Source organism: Stegostoma tigrinum, chromosome 22, assembly GCF_030684315.1.
Source record: "Stegostoma tigrinum isolate sSteTig4 chromosome 22, sSteTig4.hap1, whole genome shotgun sequence".
NCBI lineage: Eukaryota > Metazoa > Chordata > Chondrichthyes > Orectolobiformes > Stegostomatidae > Stegostoma > Stegostoma tigrinum.
The window spans coordinates 21,849,441-21,872,632 of NC_081375.1; the positions used below are offsets into that span (position 1 = coordinate 21,849,441).

A 23,192-nucleotide genomic window follows, 5' to 3' on the forward strand; every position below is an offset into this window, starting at 1 on the left:
ACCATAAAAAAAATCTATTTTGAGTGTTCAGCCTCTATTCTGTTTTCCAGTTCTGCTGGAATTTAATAATGTATTCAAAAACCACTACATTGGAACGAAGCTTATGATGACAACTTCGGCTGTCCCTGTCCCAACATTTCTTCAAAGCCAGTGGTCAAACTTATCAAGTATTTAATTGCACGAGTTGATCAAGTGAAGATTTCTGAAGCTGCTTATGTGGAGCAGGATGTTGACACATTGCCTTAATCTGCAGTACATAAGAAGTTAGCACAATGGAACTGGGGGTTGGAACAGTGAGCCTTCATGGTTTGATTTTCTTTGCTCTCAATTAATGAGGATGCATGAATGTCCCAATCTCCATGAGGCTTCATGAAAATCAGGATTAACCACCTTAACCAATTTGGAAAACGATAGGAGTGTTGGAATTACTGACATGCAATTATTGATTCCTGAAAGGAAAGAGTTGGAATGAGGCTGTACCTCCCTTCCATCTCAATGCTGTTGTTAGTAGTTTTCAAAACTATGAACTCATGATTTTTAAAAAAATATGCTTAGACAAAAGGAGCTCTGTGTACAGAAAATAACCTAAACATTCAAAATATAACAGACAGCACATATTAAAAAATGTTTAAAAATTGCTAATCATTTTAAAGATCTACTACAACTTTGTTTATAACCAGCACACCTGTCTGCTGCATGTGCTATTGCATTATCAATAAATAATATTTAGCTGTTTATAACCATATAATGTCATCCCTGAGGTAGTGAACTAATATAAAAATGGTACATTTACTGAATGTGTGGGCTTCTTTGTACCTGTGAGGTAGAAAGCCTTGTACTGCTTCAGACGGATAGTCTGCAAATCCCCAAATCGTCCAGCTGCTCCGCTGTTTGGGTGGAAAAGAGCCTGGAATGTTACAGAGTCAAGAGGTCATTACATATTTATGCAGTTCACTGTCTAAACTAAATTAGGAAATAGAGAAGGTGGCTTGCTCTAGTTGTCAATTACCGTACCAGGTCAAACAAAAGAAGAACTGCAACAAATAATGATACAATGCAATCAGAACATGAACATAAGAAATAGGAGCAGTAGTACATCATTCAGCCCTTTGTATGCACTCCACCATCCAATGAGGTCATGGCCGATCTTTCACTTCAACACTATTTTGCTATAATATCCCTTGATGTTTTTAAAATGTAGAATCTATTGATTTCAGTCTTGAACGTATTCAATGACTGAACCACCACAACTTTCTGGAGCAGAGAATTTCAAAGATTCATCCCCTTCCACATGAATAAATACCCTCTCATCTCAGTCCTAATAGCCTGCCCGTTATTCTGAGACTGTATGTGCTGGTTTTAGACACCTGGCCACGGAAAAACCTACCCTGTCGAGTCCTGTCAGAATTTTGCATGTTCATCAGGATTACTTCTCATTCTTTCCATTTCCAAAGAATAGCAATCCAGTGAGTTTAATATTTCCCGATAGGAAATCTCTCCATTCCAGAAATTAGTTGTTGAATCTTTGTTGCATTCCCTCAATAGCAAATATATCTTTGGAGAGGAAACCCAATTTTGCATATTATATTCCAAACTCGAAATCACTAAGGCTATATACAGTTGAAGTAAAAAAAACTCCACTCTGATATTCAAATCTTCACACCATTTGCCTTTTAAAGTGCTTGCTATAACTGCCAGTAGACTTGCAGTGACTAATATTTTGCCCACTCGGCCTCCTTAGATCTCCTTCAAACTTCTTTGAATCCTCCTCACAACTTACATTTCTACCTAGTTCTGTGTCATCTGCAAACTTGGAAATATTACATTTAATTCCCACAGCCAGATCACTGAGATTGATTGTGAATAGCTAGAGCCTAAGTACTCAACCTTGCGGTATGCCACTACCAAACTGAAAATGATCCATTCATTCCCACTGATAATGGGAACTGCAGATGCTGGAGATTCCAAGATAATAAAATGTGAGGCTGGATGAACACAGCAGGCCAAGCAGCATCTCAGGAGCACAAAAGCTGACGTTTCGGGCCTAGACCCTTCATCAGAGAGGGGGATGGGGGGAGGGAACTGGAATAAATAGGGAGAGAGGGGGAGGCGGACCGAAGATGGAGAGTAAAGAAGATAGGTGGAGAGGGTGTAGGTGGGGAGGTAGGGAGGGGATAGGTCAGTCCAGGGAAGACGGACAGGTCAAGGAGGTGGGATGAGGTTAGTAGGTAGCTGGGGGTGCGGCTTGGGGTGGGAGGAAGGGATGGGTGAGAGGAAGAACCGGTTAGGGAGGCAGAGACAGGTTGGACTGGTTTTGGGATGCAGTGGGTGGGGGGGAAGAGCTGGGCTGGTTGTGTGGTGCAGTGGGGGGAGGGGCCTCTTGCTCCCCAGAGGAGCTCGAACAGTTCATCCACTTCACCAACACCTTCCACCCCAACCTTCAGTTCACCTGGGCCATCTCCAGCACATCCCTCACCTTCCTGGACCTCTCAGTCTCCATCTCAGGCAATCAGCTTGTAACTGATGTCCATTACAAGCCCACCGACTCCCACAGCTACCTAGAATACACCTCCTCCCACCCACCCTCCTGCAAAAATTCCATCCCCTATTCCCAATTCCTCCGCCTCCGCCGCATCTGCTCCCACGATAAGACATTCCACTCCCGCACATCCCAGATGTCCAAGTTCTTTAAGGACCGCAACTTCCCCCCCACGGTGATTGAGAACGCCCTTGACCGTGTCTCCCGCATTTCCCGCGACACATCCCTCACACCCCGCCCCCGCCACAACCGCCCCAAGAGGATCCCCCTCGTTCTCACACACCACCCCACCAACCTCCGGATACAACGCATTATCCTCCGACACTTCCGCCATTTACAATCCGACCCCACCACCCAAGACATTTTTCCATCCCAACCCCTGTCTGCTTTCCGGAGAGACCACTCTCTCCGTGACTCCCTTGTTCGCTCCACACTGCCCTCCAACCCCACCACACCCGGCACCTTCCCCTGCAACCGCAGGAAATGCTACACTTGTCCCCACACCTCCTCCCTCACCCCCATCCCAGGCCCCAAGATGACATTCCACATTAAGCAGAGGTTCACCTGCACATCTGCCAATGTGGTATACTGCATCCACTGTACCCGGTGCGGCTTTCTCTACATTGGGGAAACCAAGCGGAGGCTTGGGGACCGCTTTGCAGAACACCTCCGCTCAGTTCGCAACAAACAACTGCACCTCCCAGTCGCAAACCATTTCCACTCCCCCTCCCATTCTCTTGATGACATGTCCATCATGGGCCTCCTGCACTGCCACAATGATGCCACCCGAAGGTTGCAGGAACAGCAACTCATATTCCGCCTGGGAACCCTGCAGCCATATGGTATCAATGTGGACTTCACCAGTTTCAAAATCTCCCCTTCCCCCACTGCATCCCTCAACCAGCCCAGTTCATCCCCTCCCCCCACTGCACCACACAACCAGCCCAGCTCTTCCCCCCCACCCACTGCATCCCAAAACCAGTCCAACCTGTCTCTGCCTCCCTAACCGGTTCTTCCTCTCACCCATCCCTTCCTCCCACCCCAAGCCGCACCCCCAGCTACCTACTAACCTCATCCCACCTCCTTGACCTGTCCGTCTTCCCTGGACTGACCTATCCCCTCCCTACCTCCCCACCTACACCCTCTCCACCTATCTTCTTTACTCTCCATCTTCGGTCCGCCTCCCCCTCTCTCCCTATTTATTCCAGTTCCCTCCCCCCATCCCCCTCTCTGATGAAGGGTCTAGGCCCGAAACGTCAGCTTTTGTGCTCCTGAGATGCTGCTTGGCCTGCTGTGTTCATCCAGCCTCACATTTTACATTCATTCCCACTGTCTGTTTTCTGTCCATTAAGCGTTTTCAATTCATGCCAGTATTCCCTCAGTCCAATGTGCTGTAATTTTGTTTTTCTTTATTCATTCACAGGATGAGGGCATCGCTGGCTAGGCAGCATTTATTGCCCATCCCTAATTGCCCAGAGGGCAGTTAAGAATGAACCACATTGCTGTGGGTCTGGAGACACATGTAGGCCAGACCAGGTAAGGATGGCAGTTCCCTTTCTTAAGGGACATGAGTGAACCAGATGGGTTTTTCCGACAATCGCCAATGGATTCATGGTCATCATTAGACTCTTAATTGCAGATAATTATCGAATTCGATCTGCCATGGCGGATTCAAACCCAGGTCCCCAGAACATTATTGGGTCTCTGGATTAACGGTCCAGCGATAATAGCAATAGGCCATCACCTCCCCGGTATTAACCTCTTGTATGAAAACTTATCAAAGGTTCTCTTAAAAGCTAAATATATCACACCCACCAATTACCACTAACTATTTTGCTAGTTAGGCCCTCAAAAAACATACCAACAGTCATGTTAAACATGGTTTTCCATTAATAAAGCGACATTGGCCCAGTCCAATAGTTGCCATTATTTTCTAAGTGTCCTTTAACCATATCCTTTACTGTGGATTCCAGCATTTTCCCTGTGACTGATATTAAGCAACGAGGTCTCTAATTCTTTGCTTTCTCTCTCCCCCTTTTGTAAATATTGGAGTTTAATTTGCTACTTTTTAAACTGCAGGAACTATTCCAGAATTTACAGAACTTTGACAAATGACCACCAATGCATCCACAATCTCTACAGCTACCTTTTTCAACACTGTGATCATTAGATTCAGGGTATTTATCTGTTTGGAATCCCATTAATTCTTCTAGTACTATTTTTTAACTGATACTGGTGTCTTGCAATTCCCTGTTTGTACTAGTTCCTGATTTTCCATTATTTCTTCAAGGTTTTTAGCATTTTCCTCTGTGAGGATAACCACATTTCTGTAGTCTCTCTATCATTTTGTTCCCCAGTAAATGGGGCTGGACAATTTTGCCTTTCATGTTACTGCTCCGATTACATTTTAAAAATACCAAGTCATGTTTTCAGAATGAGACTTTATTTCTTAAGACTACCCAAGGGTTGTTTGCTTGAAAAATAACAAATATTGCTGAGAATTTCCTCATAACAAAGAAAAAGCCACAAACATGATTTGGAGAATCTATCCTGATTCATTTGGGCACCATAAGACACTGTGCATTAAATGGACTTGCAATTTATTGATTGGTATTTTATCAGACTCACTATTTAATGCTGTTCACAGCCCCATTACACTCACCTCCCAAATGTTCCATAACCATTGTAAGTAACCATACTTACACTTACAAAACCTTCCCCCAAACACAAAGCTTCACCAGTGTTGTAAACACACAATACGTTACCAATCTGCTATAGCCAGCTACAAAGGAGTCTGCCCACTGTCTGTCACCGGGAAGGTCACTGCAAGGATTCTGTTCAACACTCTATTGCCAGTGGTCAAGGACCTCCTTCCAGATTCACAGTGCAGTTTTGCCCATTGACGGGCACAGACATAAAACCTGGCTATGCAGAAAATTCAACAGAATGTTAGGAACAATGCCAACTGTTGTGAAATGCTGTTATATAGATCTCAAGGAAGCCTTTGACTGTCAACTATGAAGCCTTGTAGAGTATTTTCAACAAGTTTTGCTGCTCTCAGAAACTGTCACCATCCTCCAAATACTCCATGATGCAATACAAGAAAACTATCACAAATGACAAGATCCTTGTGGACCATTTTCATCATCTTTGAGCCTCCAGCTGAAATGTGGAAAAGAGATTTTGAGGACAAAGTTCACAAATCAGAGACTAAAGGTGGCACGGTGGCTCAGTGGTTAGCACTGCTGCCTCACAGTGCCAGGAACCCGAGTTCAATTCCACTCTGGGGTGACTGTCTGTGTGGAGTTTGCACGTTCTCCCTTGTCTGCGTAGGTTTCCTCCAAGTGCTCCAGTTTCCTCCCACAGTCCAAAGATGTGCAGGCTAGGTGGATTGGCTGTACTAAATTGCCCATAGTGCTCAGGGATGTGTAATTAGGTGGGTTATGGGGGAATGGGTCTGGGTGGGATGCTCTGAGGGTCAGTGTAGACTTGTTAGGCCAGAGGGTCTGTTTCCACACTGTAGGGATTCTATAAAGTCATGACATACTGGGCTTCTGTGCTCCTCTCTGCCTCTGACTTCGGCAATCTGTAGCAGACACTTCAAAGCGCTGGTGAAGCACCCCAGAGGTGCTCTTGCAAGATCCTTCAAATCTGTTGACAAGAAAGATAAAAACTGCAGTGTCCTCTGCTAAGTTCACCTGCCTTGCACTGAGGCACTAATTACTTGTTGTTCAAAATGTGTTCTGCTGTGTGGGACATTTTAATTGGATGATTGATGGCGGACTACCAAAGCAATTGTTCTGTTCAGAGCTAGGTTTGTTGGGAGTGGGGCTATAAGGAAGTGAACCAAAACGTTTTAGGCATGTCCTCAAAGCGTCCAGAAGAGGCACCATGATGGCTCACTGGTTAGCACTGTTGCCTCACAGTACCAGGGACCTGAGTTCGGTTCCAACCTTGGGTGACTGCCTGTGTGGAGTCTGCATGTTGTCTCTGTGTCTGTATGAGTTTTCATCAGGTGCTCCGGTTTCCTTCCGCAATCCAAAAATGTCTGGGTTAGATGGATTGGCCATGCTAAATTGCCCCATAGTGTCCATGGATGTGCGGGTTATGTGGATAAATCGTGGTAAATACAGGGTTACAGGGACAGAATGGGGGTCTGGATGGGATGCCCTTCAGTGGGTTAGTGCAAAATCAATGGGCCAAATGGCCTCTTTCCACACTGTAGGGTTTCTACAATTAAGAGGTCTGATATACTCATTGACTCATGGGACATCCTTGTTTGTAACTGATCAAATGGAAAAGGTTCATTTGGAAGTCACCAAATACATGCAGAGACTTTGTCAGGTGTATTCAGAGGTGGCACTGAAGAATTGAAGGGAGCTCACAAACCTCTAAAAAAAAACACAGCTACCCAACTGTTCAAGCACCACAAACCCCAAATGGGACAGATCACACAATGGACTTCGCAGCTGTTTCAGAACCTGTCAAACCAGTCATTCTTGAATCTGAGTAAGAAAGATAAATTGGTTAATTGTTGCCACTCTTCTAAGTAAAACAATTTAGATTTTCTGGCGTTTAATAAAAGTTAGTAGTGGAGAAGTTAAAGAAATGTTTAATTCCTGAGATGCAGTTACAGCAGTTGACATTTCAAATATGACAACTGCATAATGTTTATTAGCAGTCCCAGCAGCTTAATGGAGAAGAATTTACTTAATTCAAACAGAAAATGTCAACAACTGGTTTGGACATTTCACATGTTGTTGTTATAAATAGTGAACAACACCATAATCAGAACTGGGAATGAGATCTCTACATGCAATGTACTTCTTAAGGAAAACAACTAAAAATTGATGCTAATTATAACTTGCTGACATATCAATGGGATGGGACCTGAGGCTGTTTCCGTGCTGCATTTGACAACGCAAGACAAAGCACTATTTTTGCTTTGTTTTGATTAATTTCTTTATTTAGACAGATGGGATGTGTACCAGTTAATGATGAATTACATCAAATGGATCAGCTAAGTAACGTCAGGCTGTACAATTTACATGCTCCTGAGCAAACTGTACTGACTACATTGTGAATGATTTTATGAACCCTCACTATATGGTCATGTACATGCCAATTCTGATACCGTACATCCTGACTTTTAAAAAGATTTTTGAGTTTTCAAAATGGGATTAGGTGCAGTGTGCACACAACAGTACAAGAATTATGGAATGTTTCTGGTATATTACATATTCCAGTTATGTGGTTGGGCTGATTAAGCAAACACGTATTTTGGTAACATCAGTCCTGAAATGTATTTCATGGTAAGTTTAGACAGCAGTGTGTATATGAATGCTCCTCTCAACGCTGCTATGTTTACAGTACAGCATCTTACCTCATCAAATTTTAAAACATAAAATCCCCAGAAAGGAGAAGAGGAAGGTGGAAAGGGCTGTAACAGACAAATAGGAGTCATGTTTCAATGTTTTCCTTGACCAGAAAGAAGAGTTCTAAGCATTAAAAGCAGACTCACAAATTTGCTGCTAGCTGAACATGAAACATGCTCAATGTGTCTTGAAATTGTGTCAACATTTTCTGCAGCTAAAGATAATTTTGTAAAGAAAACATTCAGAATATTTCAGAAAAGAAATCTCTACGTGAAGAAATGTCAATTGTTTAGCCAGCTATACAATTTCAAGAAACCAGTGATTCTGGTTCAGCATCTTGTTAGGAATGGTGGTGATGATTACAGGAGTTAAGTACATAAATAATGGGCAAAGCACATTGTCAAAAAAACCTCTTTCCTCCCCACACTCCCATTTCCAGTTGACAAATCAGTGCTCCTCCAAGTTGAACACCACTTTCAGGAATCATTTAGAGTGGCAAAGGCACAAAATTTACTCTGGGTGGGGGACTTCAATATCTATCATCAAGAGTGAATTGATAACATCATAATTTCAAGTGGCTGTGACCTGAGGGACACAGCTGGTAGACTGGGAGGCCTGGGCAGATTCTATGTGAACCAACTAGATGGGAAAAAAACATACTCAACCTTGTTCTCACTAATTTACCTATTCCAGATACTTCAGTTTACAATAGTATGAGTAGGAGTGGCCACTGCACAGTGCTTACAGAGACAAAGTCCTGACTTTACATTGAGAATATACTCCATCATATTGTGTGACATTACCATAAGACCATAAAATATAGAAGCAGGATTAAACTATTCAGCCCATGGAGTCTGCTCTGCCATTCAATCATAGCTGCTTTGTTTCTCAACCCCATTCTCCTGCCCTCTCCCTGTAACCTTTGATCCTCTCACCAATAAAGAACCTATCTATCTCTGTCTTAAATAACACATAATGACTTGGCCTCCTCAGTTCATTGTGGCAATGAGTTTCACAGATCAACCACCCTCTAGCTGAAGAAATTCCACTTCATCTCAGTTCTAAAGGGTCATCAATTCACTCTAAGGTTGTGCCCTCTGGTCCTCGTCTCTCCTAATAGGGGAAACATCTTCACCACATCTACTCTATTCAGGCCTCTCAGTGCAGGTATTTCACCTATAATACAGTAGTTGCATGACCTCATGCTGTAGAAAATCATGTTATAGGGAAATCATTATTCCTGTACAGCAGAAAGTTTGTGTTATCCAAACAGTGTCCACTATTCATCATTCATGTTACAGCCAATTTGTGTTAAAGAAACACGCGTTATAGCAGAATGACCTGTGTTCTGTAAGTTTCAATTGGATCCCTTCCTTATCCTTCTAAACTCCATCGAGGACAAACCCAGAATCCTCGAGTGTTCCTTACATGACAAGTTGTTCATCCCCAGGATTATTCTTGTAAACCTTCTCTGGACTCTCTTCAATGCATTACATTTTTCCTTAGATATGGAGCCAAAAACTGTTCATAATGTTCCAAATGCAGTCTGTCTAGAGCCTTATATGGCCTCAGTAGTTTATCTCTATACTCTTACATTCTAGACCTCTCAAAATGAATGCTAACATTGCATTTGCTTTCCTAACTGCCAACTGAAACTGCATGTTAACCTTAAGAGAATCCTGAACTAGAACTCCCAAGGTCTTCAGATTTCCAAAGTCTTTCCCCATTTAGATAACAATCTATGCCTCTGTTTTTGCGACCAAAGTGCATCAGCTCACACTTTTCCACATTATATTCCATCTGCCACTTTGTCCAGGCTCCTAGCTTGTTCAAGTTTTTCTGCAGCCTCCCTGTTTCCTCAGCACTACCTGACTCCCCACCTATCTTTGTGTCATCTGCAAACTTTGCAACAATGTCCTCAGTTCCTTCATCTATATTATTAATGTATAGTATGAATAATTGTGATCCTAACACAGGCGCCTGCAGAATTCCACTAGTTATTGGCTACCATCCTGATAACGACCCCTCTGCTTTCTGCCAGTCAGGTAATCGTCGAGCCATGCCAATACATTGACCCTAACACTATGGACTCTTACCTTATTCAACAGCCTCCTGTATGACACCCTGTCAAAGCCTTCTGGGAATCCAAATAGATCATGTCCACTGGATCTCCTTTGCTCACTATGTCCTCAAAGAATTTTAACAGATTTGTCAGGCATGACCAGCAAAACATGTGACCCCCCACGAGCTTGATAAGCTGTGGTGACTCAGCCATACTTTACCATGTACTTCCAAGTATTCTGCAATTGAATCCTATAGTGAGTGGAACCAGACTGGCCTCATTGACCAAGAGGTCATTGATCGGGCTTGTTAACCTGGGCCATGTAGGAAGACCCTGGTTGATTAATACAGTCATAGAGATATACAGCATGGAAACAGACCCTTCAATCCAACCTGTCCATGCCAACATGATATCCTAAATTAATCTAGTCTCATTTTCCAGCATTTGGTCTATATCCCTCTAAACGCTTCCTATTCGTATACTCATCCAGATGTTTCTCTGACAGCTCATTCCTACACACACTACCCACTGCGTGAAAAAGTTGCATCTTAGGTCCCTTTTAAACCTTTCCCCTCTCACCTTAAACCTATGCCCTCTGGTTCTGGACTACCCCACCCCTTGGAAAAGATTTTGATTATTTACCCTATCTATGCTCTTCATGATTTTATAATCCTCTATAAGGTCACCCTCAGCATCCGACACTCCAGGGAAAACAGCCCCAGCCTATTCAGCCTCTCCCTGTAGCTCAAACCCTCCAACCCTAGCAATATCCTTGTAAATCTTTTCTGAATCCTTTCAAGTTTTACAACATCCCTCCTATGGCAAGGAGACCAGAATTTAACACAATATTCCAACAGTGGCCTAATCATTGTCCTGTACAGCCGCAACATGACGTCCCAACTCCTGTACTCAATGCACTGATCAATAAAGGCATATCAAGCACCTTCTACACTATCCTATCTACCCCTGACTGCACTTTCAAGGAGCTATGACCATGTACTGCAAGATCTCTTTGTTCAGCAACACTCCTCAGGCCTTACCATTAAGTGTATAAGTCCTGCCTTGGATTGCCTTTCCAAACTGGAGCACTTCACACTTTTCTAAATTAAACTCCATCTGCCATTCCTCAGTCCATTGGCCCATCTGATCAAGATTCCGTTGTACTCCGAGGTAATCTTCTTTGCTGTCCACTATACCTCCAATTTTGGAGTCATCTGCAAACTTACTAACCAGACATCCTATGTTCACATCCAGGTCATTTATATAAATGACAAAAAGCAGTGGACCCAGCAGCGATCCATGTGGCACACTGCTGGTAACAGACCTGCAGTCTGAAAAGCAACCCTCCACCACCACCCTCTGTCTTCTATCTTCAAGCTAGTTCCATATCCAAATAACTAGTTCTCCCTCTATTCCATGTGATCTAACCTTGCTAACCAGTCTATCATGAGGAACCTTGTTGAATTCATTACTGAAGTATATATAGATCATGTCCACCCTCATGCCCTCCTCAATCCTCTTTGTTACTTCTTCAAAACAAACTCAAGTTTGTGAGACATGATTTCTCACGCACAAAGCCATGTTGACTATCCCTAATAGTCTTTGCCTTTCCAAATAAATATGAATTCTGTCCCTCAGGATTCCCTCTAACAACGTGCCCACCACTGATGTCAGGCTAACCTTTCTGTAATCCCTTGGCTTTTCCTTACTCCCCTGCTTAAACACTGGCACTACGTTCACCAATCTTCAGTCTTCTGGCACATCATCTGTAGCTATCAATGATAGAAATATCTCAGCATGGGCCCAGCAATCTCTTCCCCTGCTTCCCACAGAGTTCCACGGTACACCTGATCAGGTCCTGGGGATTTATCTAACTTTATGCATTTTAAGACATCCAGCACCTCCTCCTCTGTAACATGGATATTTTTCAAGATGTTGCTATTTATTTCCTTATGTTCTCTATGTTCCATATCCTTCTCCACTGTAAACACTGATGCAAAATACTCAGTTAGTATTTCCCCCATCCCCTACGGTTCCACACATAGGCTGCCTTATTGATCTTTAAGGGGCTCTATTCTCTCCCTAGACTCTTTCATCCATGTATTTGTAGAATCCAACCCTCTTTACCAAAGCTATCTCATGTCCCCTTTTTGCTCTCCTGATCTCCCTCTTAAGTATACTCCTATGCTCTTCTAGGGATTCGCTTGATTCGCTGTCTATACCTGGCAAATACTTCCTTCTTAGTTTTGACCAAAACCTCAATTTCCCTGGTCATCCAGCATTCCCTACACCTACCAGCCTTGCCCTTCACCCTACAGAAACACATTGTCTCTGGACTCTCGCTATCTCATTTTTGAAGGATTCCTATTTTCCAGTAGTCACTTTACCAGTGAACATTTTCCCCCAATCAACTTTTGAAAGCTCTTTCTTAATACGATCAAAATTGGCCTTCCTGCAATTTAGAACTTTAACTTTTAGATCTGGCCTATCATTTTCCATCACTATTTTAAAACAAATAAAATTATGATCACTGGCCCCAAGTGCTCCCTTATTGACAGCTCAGTCAGCCCACTTCAATTCTTCTTATAGCATCTATACCCTGGAACATTCAGCTGCCAGTCCTGTCCACTGCTGTCACTGTCCTGTCTCTGTAATTCCTGTGATATCCAAGTCCCATGTTCCTAACCATGACCTGAGTTCATCTGCCTTACCTGTTAGGCCCCTTGCATTGAAATAATTAATTTATCAGTCGTACCTCATTCTCTACTTTGTTCCTGCCTGCCCTGTCTGTTTGATTTGCTTTTTCCCAATTCAGGCTGATCACCTTCCTCACTATTTCCCTGGGTCCCATCCCTTTACTAGTTTAAATACTCCTGAGCAGCTCCAGGAAATATCCCCGCCAACATATTAGACCCCCTTCAAGATCAGGTGCAATCCACCCTTCTTATGTAGGTCCCTTCTTCCCTAGAAGACATACCAATAATCGCAAAATGTGAATCTGTTTCCCTTGCACCAGCTCCTCAGCCACACATTCAACAGGAGGTGGTGGCCTAGTGGTATTATCGCTGGACTGTTAATCCAGAGATACTGATAATGTTCTGGGGACCGGGTTCAAATCCCACCATGGCTGATGATGGAATTTGAATTCAATAAAATATCTGGACTTAAGAATCGAATGATGGCCATGAATCCATTGTTGATTGTTGGGGAAAGCCAGCTGGTTCACTAATGTCTTTTAGGGAAGGAACTGCCATCCTTACCTGGTACGGCCTACATGTGACTCCAGACCCACAGCAATGTGGTTGACTCTTAACTCCCCTCTGGGAAATTGGGAATGGGCAATAAATGCTGCCTCGCAGTGACACCCTCATGCCATGAATGAATGAAGAAAAAAAAAATCTGCTCTGTCCTCCTATTCCTACTCTCACTAGCTTGTGGCACTGGGAGTCATCCAGATATTACTACCCTTGAGGACCTATTTTTAAAATTCTTGCCTAACTTCCAATATTCTTTCCTCAGAAACTCATCCTTTTCTCTTCCTATGTTGTTAGTTCCAATGTGTGCAACAATTTCCTAATGATCCCGCTCCCTTTGAGGATATTCTGCACTCTCTCCCAGGTATCTTTGATCCTGGCTCCAGGAAGGCAACACACCATTCTGATGTTTTGCTGTCACCCTCAGATTCATTCGTCTGTGCCTCCAACTAGAAACCTGGCTGTCAGTGGTACATTCCCCTGACAGCCTATCACCCCCTACATTTTCCTAAAACAGCAAACTTGAGGCCCCTGCACTACCTGCTTCCCTCTCCTACCATTCCTGGAGGTCACCCATCTACCTGACTGTATCTTCACTTTGTCTCCCTCCCTGCAACTGCCATTCATCACACACCCTAGCTCTTCCAAATTCCTCACTGCCTCTAACTGCCACTCCAATCAATCCATGTGATCCGATAAGATTCGCGAACACACTTCCTGCAGACATAATCAGCAGTAACATGGAAACTCTCCCTAATGTCCCACATCAAACAAGATGAGCACATCATCCTACTAAAGGCCATCTTTGCACCTTAACAATCTACAGACTCAGAAAATAGCATAGTCTTACTGCTCTAAAAACTCTGCTCCAGGCTAGCTTAGTACCTTTGTTTTTATATTTTTAATGTTTAATCAGGAGAAAGATGTCAATAACAACATACAAAATGAAAAAAAACACTCCACTCACTACTGTAGATTTACAAAACAAAACTAGCAAGGTTACACTTTAAAAAGCCACTTAGCTGCTCCCCTGCTGTGAGCTCCCACACACAGGCTTCTCCAAGATCAGCAGTGAATTTTGCTGTTCATTTATTGTTCTTAGAGCGAACGCTGATGTCCAGAGATACTTGAAAACAGACAGTAAAGGCAGCAGCTGTCCAGGTTACTGCTGAGTCAGACAGCAGTGTGGGTTAGAACATAGAACAGTACAGGCCCTTCGGCCCATGATGTTGTGCCGAACTTTAACCCTAATCCTAAGGTCTATCTAACCTCCACCGCTGCGTTATACTATCATCCCTATGCCTATCTAATAGCCACCTAAATGTCCCTAACGAGGCCAACTCCACTACCCTCTCTGACAATGTATTCCATGCCCCTACCACGCTCTGATGTTTCCCGGATATCTACTTTCAGTTTAAAACTACGTCCTCTCGTAAAAGCTACCTCCACTCTAGGAAAAATTCTCTGGCTGTCTACTTTATCTATACCTCTGATCAGCTTCTTTCTCAGTTTGAATCACTGCTCACGTGGTCCCTGCACTTTTTACAGTGCCTTGGGTTTGATATTTTTCACCCCGACGTTACAAAACAATGCAACAGCTTATAAACAGTAATTACTGCTCCTAGAATTCGAAAAAATCATCTCCAACACTGAAAACATCTCAAAAAAAAGGAGCAGCTCTTAAAGTTAACATAGTAGGCCAGGCAGCATCAGAGGAGCAGGAAAACTGACGTTTCAGATCAGGAAATTCTTCATCTGCAGTAAATTTCTACAGACATGCTCAGTGAACATGTTCCTAACTTTTAATATGTGGTCTTTGTCTATTTTAAAAAGTCAAATTGAATAATTTCCCGTTATAACGGCTTCTAAGAAGGTGACTAGTGTTCATAATTTCTACAAATAATTAATTCAAGCTTCTGCAATGTCCTTAAAGTCTAAACAAGAATGGGCTGTGTGCTCTTCCTTGCAAAAATATTCAAATACAAAGCCACTTGTGAAATTTACAGCTCCATTATCTTTATATTTACTGTTATGTTTTCTCTCACGGTCAGTATACCTTTAAGATACATGCTCATGACATCATCACTGCATCACAGAAAGTGACCTTGGTGCATAAAGATCATATACTTCATTGAAGCATGACATGTTACTGGAAGCATACTATTCTCTCCAACTTACATGGGAGATACCAGCCTGGACCCAATGTTCCTTGTATGAGAAAGTGGAAGGGTGGGTTAGTGAGTTTGCTGATAACACGAAGGTTGGTGGAGTTGTGGACAGCATTGGAGGTCTGTTGTAGGTTGCAACGGGACATTGATAGGATGCAGAACTGGAAAAAGAAGTGGCAGAGGGAACTGAACCCGGAAAATTGTGAAGTGGTTCATTTTGATAGGTCAAATTTGAATGCAGAATACGGGGTTAATGGCAGGATTCTTGGCAGTGTGGATGAAGAGGGATCTTGGGGTCTACGTCCATAGATCCCTCGAAGTTGCAACTCAAGTTGATAAGGTTGTAAAGAAGGTGTATGGCTTTCATTGGCAGGCAAATTGAGTTTAAGAGCCGTGAGGTTACGCTGCAGCTCTATAAAACTCTGGTGAGACCATACTTGGAATATTGTGTTCATTTCTGGTCACTTCATTACAGGAAAGATATGGAAGCTTTGGAGAGGGTGCAGAGGAGATTTACCAGGATGCTGCCTGGACTGGAGAACAGGTCTTCTGAGGAAAGGTTGAGGGAGCTACTGCTTTTCTCATTGGAGTGAAGAAGGATGAGAAGTGACTTGATAGAGGTTTACAAGATAATGTGAGGCATAGATAAAGTGGATAGTCAGAGACTTTTTCCCATGATGGCAATGACTATTACAAGAGGGCATAATTTTAAGGTGACTGGAGGACAGTATGGGGAGATGTCAGAGGTAGGTTCTTTTCATAGAGAGTGGTGGAGGTGTAGAATGCGCTGTGGTAGTAGACTCAGATACTTTAGAGACTTTTAAACGACTCTTGGGTAGGCACATTGAGGATAGTAAAATGAAGGGTATGCAGGGGAGATTGACCTTTATAGGGTAATAGATTAGATTAGATTTCCTACAGTGTGGAAACAGGCCCTTCGGCCCAACAAGTCCACAATGCCCATTGAAGCATCCCACCCAGACCCATCCCCCTATAACCCACACACCCCTGAACACTACAGGCAATTTAGCACGGCCAATCCACCTAACCTGCACATCTTTGGACTGTGGGAGGAAACCGGAGCACCCGGCTGAAACCCACACAGACACGGGGAGAATGTGCAAACTCCACACAGACAGTTGCCCGAGGTGGGAATCGAACCCGGGTCCCTGGCGCTGTGAGGCTGCAGTGCTAACCACTGAGCCACCGTGCTGCCCTAATATAGGTTGACACAACATCGTGGATCGAAGTGCCTGTACTGTGCCATGCTGTTCTATGTTCTATGTACCACGGAAATGTGATGTTAACTGTGAAAAAAGTCTGTTGGATTCTTCAGTGCCATGATATCTACATCCAATTCCTTAAATTATGAGAGATAACATATGTATTTCCATATCAGCTAAAATACTCTATTGGAAGCAAACTTTCTTCATGATGGCAGCACCGTAAGCCTGCAAAACAGTGTCCCTGTGATACAGTCTTCAGTTTAACACTCAACAAACTAAAATGCAAAGGAACAAATGCATTGTGTAGCACTGGTTTCCATCTATTAATCAGTCATATGGATAACAGGGATATGATCATGATGTTACAGTATTGAAACTGATTTTCATTCATAGATCTTATTATTCCAAGAACCAAACAGGAACAAATCATCTTGAGAGCAACAGGACAATTCGTCCAGGGTGCTGACTAGCAACCTGGCAACTAAGGTAGTATAAAGAGGACTATGTTCATCTTCATCTGAAGAAACTCAGCTACAAACCTGTCTGAAAATCCTGAGGCCTCCAACCTCCTCCTTCTCCAAAGAACCAAGAGAGGGAACTAATCCAGGCCTGCACTGCATGAACCTTAAGGTCTTTATCTGAATGTGATTTGTTTCTTGCATTCTGTTAATAATCTCGTTGGATTTCTTTGTTATCGAGAATCCATCATTGTGTGCGTGTCTAAAAACAAGTGACAGACCATATTTTCGTTATATTTGCACATCAATGTGCTTTGTGAATAAACATTATCTTTTTTTCAGTGTTGTGTCTATTACTAAAAGTTGCAACACCAAAGAGTAAAACTGTCCCCCAAACACATTTTCCTGCAGGAACCCAAGAGGTGATGGAAAACAGCAAAGTTCACTGGCACTCTTTCCATCTACAACAACCGCAATCTGTCTCCAAAATGGTTGATTATTCATCTCAATTGCTCATCATCATGCACACTTTGAACAATAAAATGGTACGATGTCCTCATGTACATTGAAAATTTATATTTTACATAATTTATGTAGAGATCTAGATTGTCTATTTTTGCTTCCAGCAAGGTAATTTGAAATGTGGTTCTTCAAACAGTATTTCAAACAGCACATCAAACCTAATTAGTTTTAATTCAGAAGTGCAGAGCCAATGGGTGGCAGTAACATTTTTCCATGTGAAATTCCTTAGGGAATAATTGATCAGATGCAAGAGTGGGAAGAATAACAATTCACCAAAAATTATCTGGGTACATGAACAGTGATACATAAATCAAATAAATAAATACGTATCTATGTATCAAGTTTTGACAACTTGTTCTCCATAGTAGGTTTTTTTACGAGATCATTTGCCAAAACACATGGCTGATTTTGAATTGTACTCACACAAATAAAGAAAGTACATAAAGAAAGAAGCTAATATTGGCCCTCAAATCCTGATATAAAGCCCATTCAACGACCTTTGCTTGTTGTTTTGATGAATTCTTAAACATATTGTATCTGACTGTCTTTGTTGGAATTGCCTTACTGTAACATTTCTAATATACATTGATTTTATTTCAGGCAATGTGCATCAGCAACTGAACATGAACAGTGTCATTACTTGCACAAATGCACACACCAAGAACCCAGTAACTGAGCTTTTTCCAGTATTTCATATCTGGTTTACAATTTTGTCATTAATGCAGAGGCCAGATATTGGGACAATTCCTGAGTCCGGGCCTGTATCTGGAAGGAAGTACACATCTTATTTGCCATGGCTAGTAGATTGAGTAAGATGTTAAGACAGCTATGCTGGTATCCTGAGATAGCAAGAGCTTTAAATGCTGGATTTTCTGAAGTAGGGTCCCGACCCGAAATGTCGGCTGATGCTGCCTGGCCTGCTGCGTTCCTCCAGCTCCATACTTTATTATCTCCTGGTATGGTAGCATTTTTGTTTCCTTCCCAGTTTCTTTCCTTTCCCAGATGGGACCTAATAATTCAGAATCATTATGAATAAGGCCAGTCAGTCCATTGTGTCCTTGCTGGCTTTCTGAACAGCAATCAAAGTAGTCCCACTACGCTTAATCCAGATTTTTAAAATTTCAAAAATATACCTTATTCATAAAAAAAATTATATGTATACATAGTCGCAAATTCAGTTCAGTTTTGTATTGTAGTGTATCCACAACATGTTTGACTGTATCCAAGCAAAAAAAAGACATCTCTTACATATACAAGACTGTACACATAAAGAAGACTATATTTACATGTATTTGAGGCACTAAGGAATAGATTTGCAAATTTATTTCTCTCAAGTGCCTATCCAATTTCCTTTTGAAGTCATTGATTACCTCCACCTCGCCACTCTCAAAAGCAGTGTATCCAGGTTATCTCTATACACGGTGTAAATTGTTCCTGTTCACTGGCATCTGTATGTCTAGCCCACAGCTTTAAATCTGTGTTTATTAGTCCTTGTACCATCAGCTAATAGGAATAGCTTTTTTTTGTCAGAATTATTTATATGTGTCATAATCCATGTATCTTTTTCAAACATTCTTTCCTCAAGGAAAACAACATCTCTAAATGCAACCTCTTTTTGTAGCTAAAATCCCTAATTCCATGAACTCTTCTGGCAAATCGGCCTTGCACTCTCTCAAAACCCCTCACATCTATCCTAATGTATGGAATTAGATGCAATATTCTAGTTATGGGTAAAATCAGAATTTTATAGTTTCTGCCTAACATCCCTACCCAAACTCTCATCCCTTTTTCAAACTATTCCACCTTCAAACATCTGTGTACAATGGCCCACTCAATCCCTCTTTCACTCTATACCAAAAACGACAGTGATCCTAGCACTGATCAAAAGTCCTAACTCCACCTTTTTCCTGTTCAGGAAATAACTATTTGACTTGACTTTTTCTTTCCTTATGCCAATTTTTTTATCCAAGCTGCTACTGACCCACCTATTCCATCATCCTCAAGTTTATTCAACACCCTTTCCAGTGGAACATGGTCAAATTCTTTCTAATAACCTGAACTAACAACAGCCACTTCACTATCTTCATCAAACTCAACCGTAACTTCATAAAATATTCAGTTAGATCAGTCAAACAAAATCTGCCTTTTACAAATCCATGTTGTAGTGAGAAGGTAGAGGGGCTTTTAATCGCATTATTCAAATCTAATTCAATTCCAAGGCTAACTAAATTGATCCAAGTTAATTTTTTACTCTGTGCTTGCACCCACAAGGACATCATCTCTTTCCACGACTGTACTGTCTCCTTTAATCATAATCGCTCATTTCTTTTATTCTTTGATGACCACTTTGTTATCCATGAAGACTAAACACTTAGTCTGTAACATTTTCAAGTCACAAAACTTCATTGCATGATAGAAAACAAGGATGTTATTCTAGAATTCTACACTTCAAGGTGTTTTGATGTAAACTCTGCCTATTTGTGGCAATTGTCCATATGTGAAACTTCACAAAAAAATCATCAACATTTTTATTTTGTAATGTGTTCTGGTGTTTCGAATAGCTGCATTTTTATTTCTGAATCAGTGGAAAATAAATATGAATAAACCTGGGTTTAGGAATGGAAACAAAGATTAAATACTTTAGTTTATATAAAAGAAATCTGCTAAATGCAAGAATTATATCAAGTGTGAAAAGTCTGACTTTTGGTCTTCTGAGAAATGCCTGTTTTCCATACAGCCTTACTAATCTGATAATTGGCAGTATCCAACATGGACTCCATAAAATAATAGCTCTGTTGTTGAATAAATGTTTATTTTTTCACAAATATCTGACGTCTGAACATAAGTGTCTGTGCAAATCTAGTGAGAGATAAAGATGGCTGTTGGGAATTAAAGTACTTACAAAGAAAATAAACCAGGAGCAAAAAGAAACATATCTGTGGGCAAACAAATTATTCTGGGCACAAGGTGTGAGTGTCTTCTGTCAGTGGCATATGCACTTATTTTTAAGGAGATAATTATTCTTGACCAGCTCGCCATTGATTCTAATTTTGCCTTGGCTCCTTGACACATCAGTCACTCAAACTAATAAAATGTGGGGCTGGATGAACACAGCAGGCCCAGCAGCATCTCAGGAGCACTAAAGCTGACGTTTCAGGCCTAGACCCTTCATCAGAGAGGGGGATGGGGTGAGGGTTCTGCGATAAATAGGGAGAGAGGGGGAGGCAGACCGAAGATGGAGAGAAAAGAAGATAGGTGGAGAGTAGAGTATAGGTGGGGAGGTAGGGAGGGGATAGGTCAGTCCAGGGAAGACAGACAGGTCAAGGAGGTGGGATGAGGTTGGTAGGTAGGAGATGGAAGTGCGGCTTGGGGTGGGAGGAAGGGATGGGTGAGAGGAAGAACAGGTTAGGGAGGCAGAGACAGGTTGGACTGGTTTTGGGACGCAGTGGGTGGAAGGGAAGAGCTGGGCTGGTTGTGTGGTGCAGTGGGGGGAGGGGACGAACTGGGCTGGTCTTGGGATGCGGTGGGGGAAGGGGAGATTTTGAAGCTGGTGAAGTCCACATTGATACCATTGGGCTGCAGGGTTCCCAAGCGGAATATGAGTTGCTGTTCCTGCAGCCTTCAGGTGGCATCATTGTGGCACTGCAGGAGGCCCATGATGGACATGTCATCTAAAGAATGGGAGGGGGAGTGAAATGGTTTGCGACTGGGAGGTGCAGTTGTTTATTGCGAACCAAAACCAGCCCAGTTCGTCCCCTCCCCCCACTGCACCACACAACCAGCCCAGCTCTTCCCCTCCACCCGCTGCATCCCAAAACCAGTCCAACCTGTCTCTGCCTCCCTAACCTGTTCTTCCTCTCACCCATCCCTTCCTCCCACCCCAAGCCGCACCCCCCCATCGCCTACCTACCAACCTCATCCCACCTCCTTGACCTGTCCGTCTTCCCTGGACTGACCTATCCCCTCCCTACCTCCCCACCTATACTCTCCTCTCCACCTATCTTCTCTTCTCTCCATCTTCGGTCCGCCTCCCCCTCTCTCCCTATTTATTCCAGAACCCTCACCCCATCCCTCTCTCTGATAAAGGGTCTAGGCCCGAAACGTCAGCTTTTGTGCTCCTGAGATGCTGCTGGGCCTGTTGTGTTCAACCAGCCTCACATTTTATTATCTTGGATTCTCCAGCATCTGCAGTTCCCATTATCACTGATACAGTCACTCAAACTGCCTGGATGCAGTCACTCTCAAGTTATTTCAGCTCTTTTCAGTTCAGCTCTTTTGCCTGTCTTTGTACCAAAGCTGTAATGAGTTTTGGAGCTGAAGCGTCAGAGATGGACCAGGTGAAGGTGACAGCAGGGTGGAAATTAGAAGCAAAGTTGACAAATTTTTCCAATTCCTGAGAAAGGAAAGCTGCCAACAGTATCATCAAAGTACCAGAGAAAGAGTTGTAGGGAGGGTTCTGAGTAGGATTGGAATGAGCAACATTCCATGAATGTCACAAAGAGACAGGCATAACCAGGCCCCATGCATGTACCCACGCCACAGCTTTGATTTGAAGAAAGTGGAGGAATTAAACGGGAAGTTGTTCAAAGTGAGGACAAGCTGTATCAGATGTAAAATGGTGGTGACGGGTGGAGCTGGTTCAGGCATTCTTTCCCAGAAGAAGCAAACAGCCCTAAGACTATCTTGATTGACCTCCGCACCAGACCATGTTCAACACTGTGCCCTGGTTTCCATTCTTCCCAGTCCCAGTGTCCCCCACCGATTGCCTCCAACCCCAAAGCATCTGCTGTTCCCAATCACTGTCAGTCTGGTTGATGGCACGTTCAAAAGAGAAGTGAACAACAGCACAGTGAGGCCTGTTGGAGGGTAGAAATAAAGTTAAAAGTACAGAATTCTATCAAACAGTGAAAATCTCTTATCCCTGAATATAACAGTAGAGCTCTTTGGCTGAATTTTGCCATAATTTACTGAAGTGTGCTGGTAAGCATGTGAGATGACGACTAAAATGTCAATTCACTGGCGCAATAACTCACCCAGCTGCCTGCTAATCAGCTTATTAAGAGCTGACAGGTAAGTGAGGGAGAGCAAATTGTTCCATCGCAGGTCTTGACACTGGTGACCTGGGTGGACAAAAGCAGCCAATCAATGAAAAGCAGACATTTTCTGGGGCTTAAATGTCACAGGTAGAGGCCTACATCTTGGGACACCCAGTGACAAGAGGCAAGTATTGTTATTTCCTTCTCGCAGGGTGGGAGTCACAGTGAGGGATTATCAGAGGTGTCAGAGGAAAGACGATAAGGCTGTTTTTCTTTATTCTTAGGAGGAGTTGGAGGAAATTAGTAAGAAGGTTGTACTGGAGAAATTAATGAGTGCTGATAAATCCATGGGGCCTAATATTCTATATCCCAGAATGTTGAAGGAGATCACCACAGAGATAGTCAACACATCATTGATCATCTTCCAAATTCCATAGATTCTGGAATGATTCCTGCAGATTGGAAGACTTTAAATGTCTCCCCATCCTGTAAGAAATGGTCCACAGAGAAAACAAGCAACTACAGACTACATTAATAGCCAGGAAAATGATT

General features: G+C 42.7%; 1 protein-coding gene across 5 annotated transcripts in view; it reads right to left on the reverse strand.

Annotated features, from left to right (window-relative positions):
* The window catches only part of arsg (arylsulfatase G), a 129,661-nt gene that overhangs the window by 38,649 nt on the left and 67,820 nt on the right, over positions 1-23,192 (reverse strand). For all 5 annotated transcript variants that reach the window (XM_059653691.1, XM_059653692.1, XM_048555016.2 and 2 more), the window contains exon 11: positions 817-907. In XM_059653691.1, the coding sequence (XP_059509674.1) occupies positions 817-907 (91 nt within the window). The remainder of the gene's footprint in view (positions 1-816; positions 908-23,192) is intronic.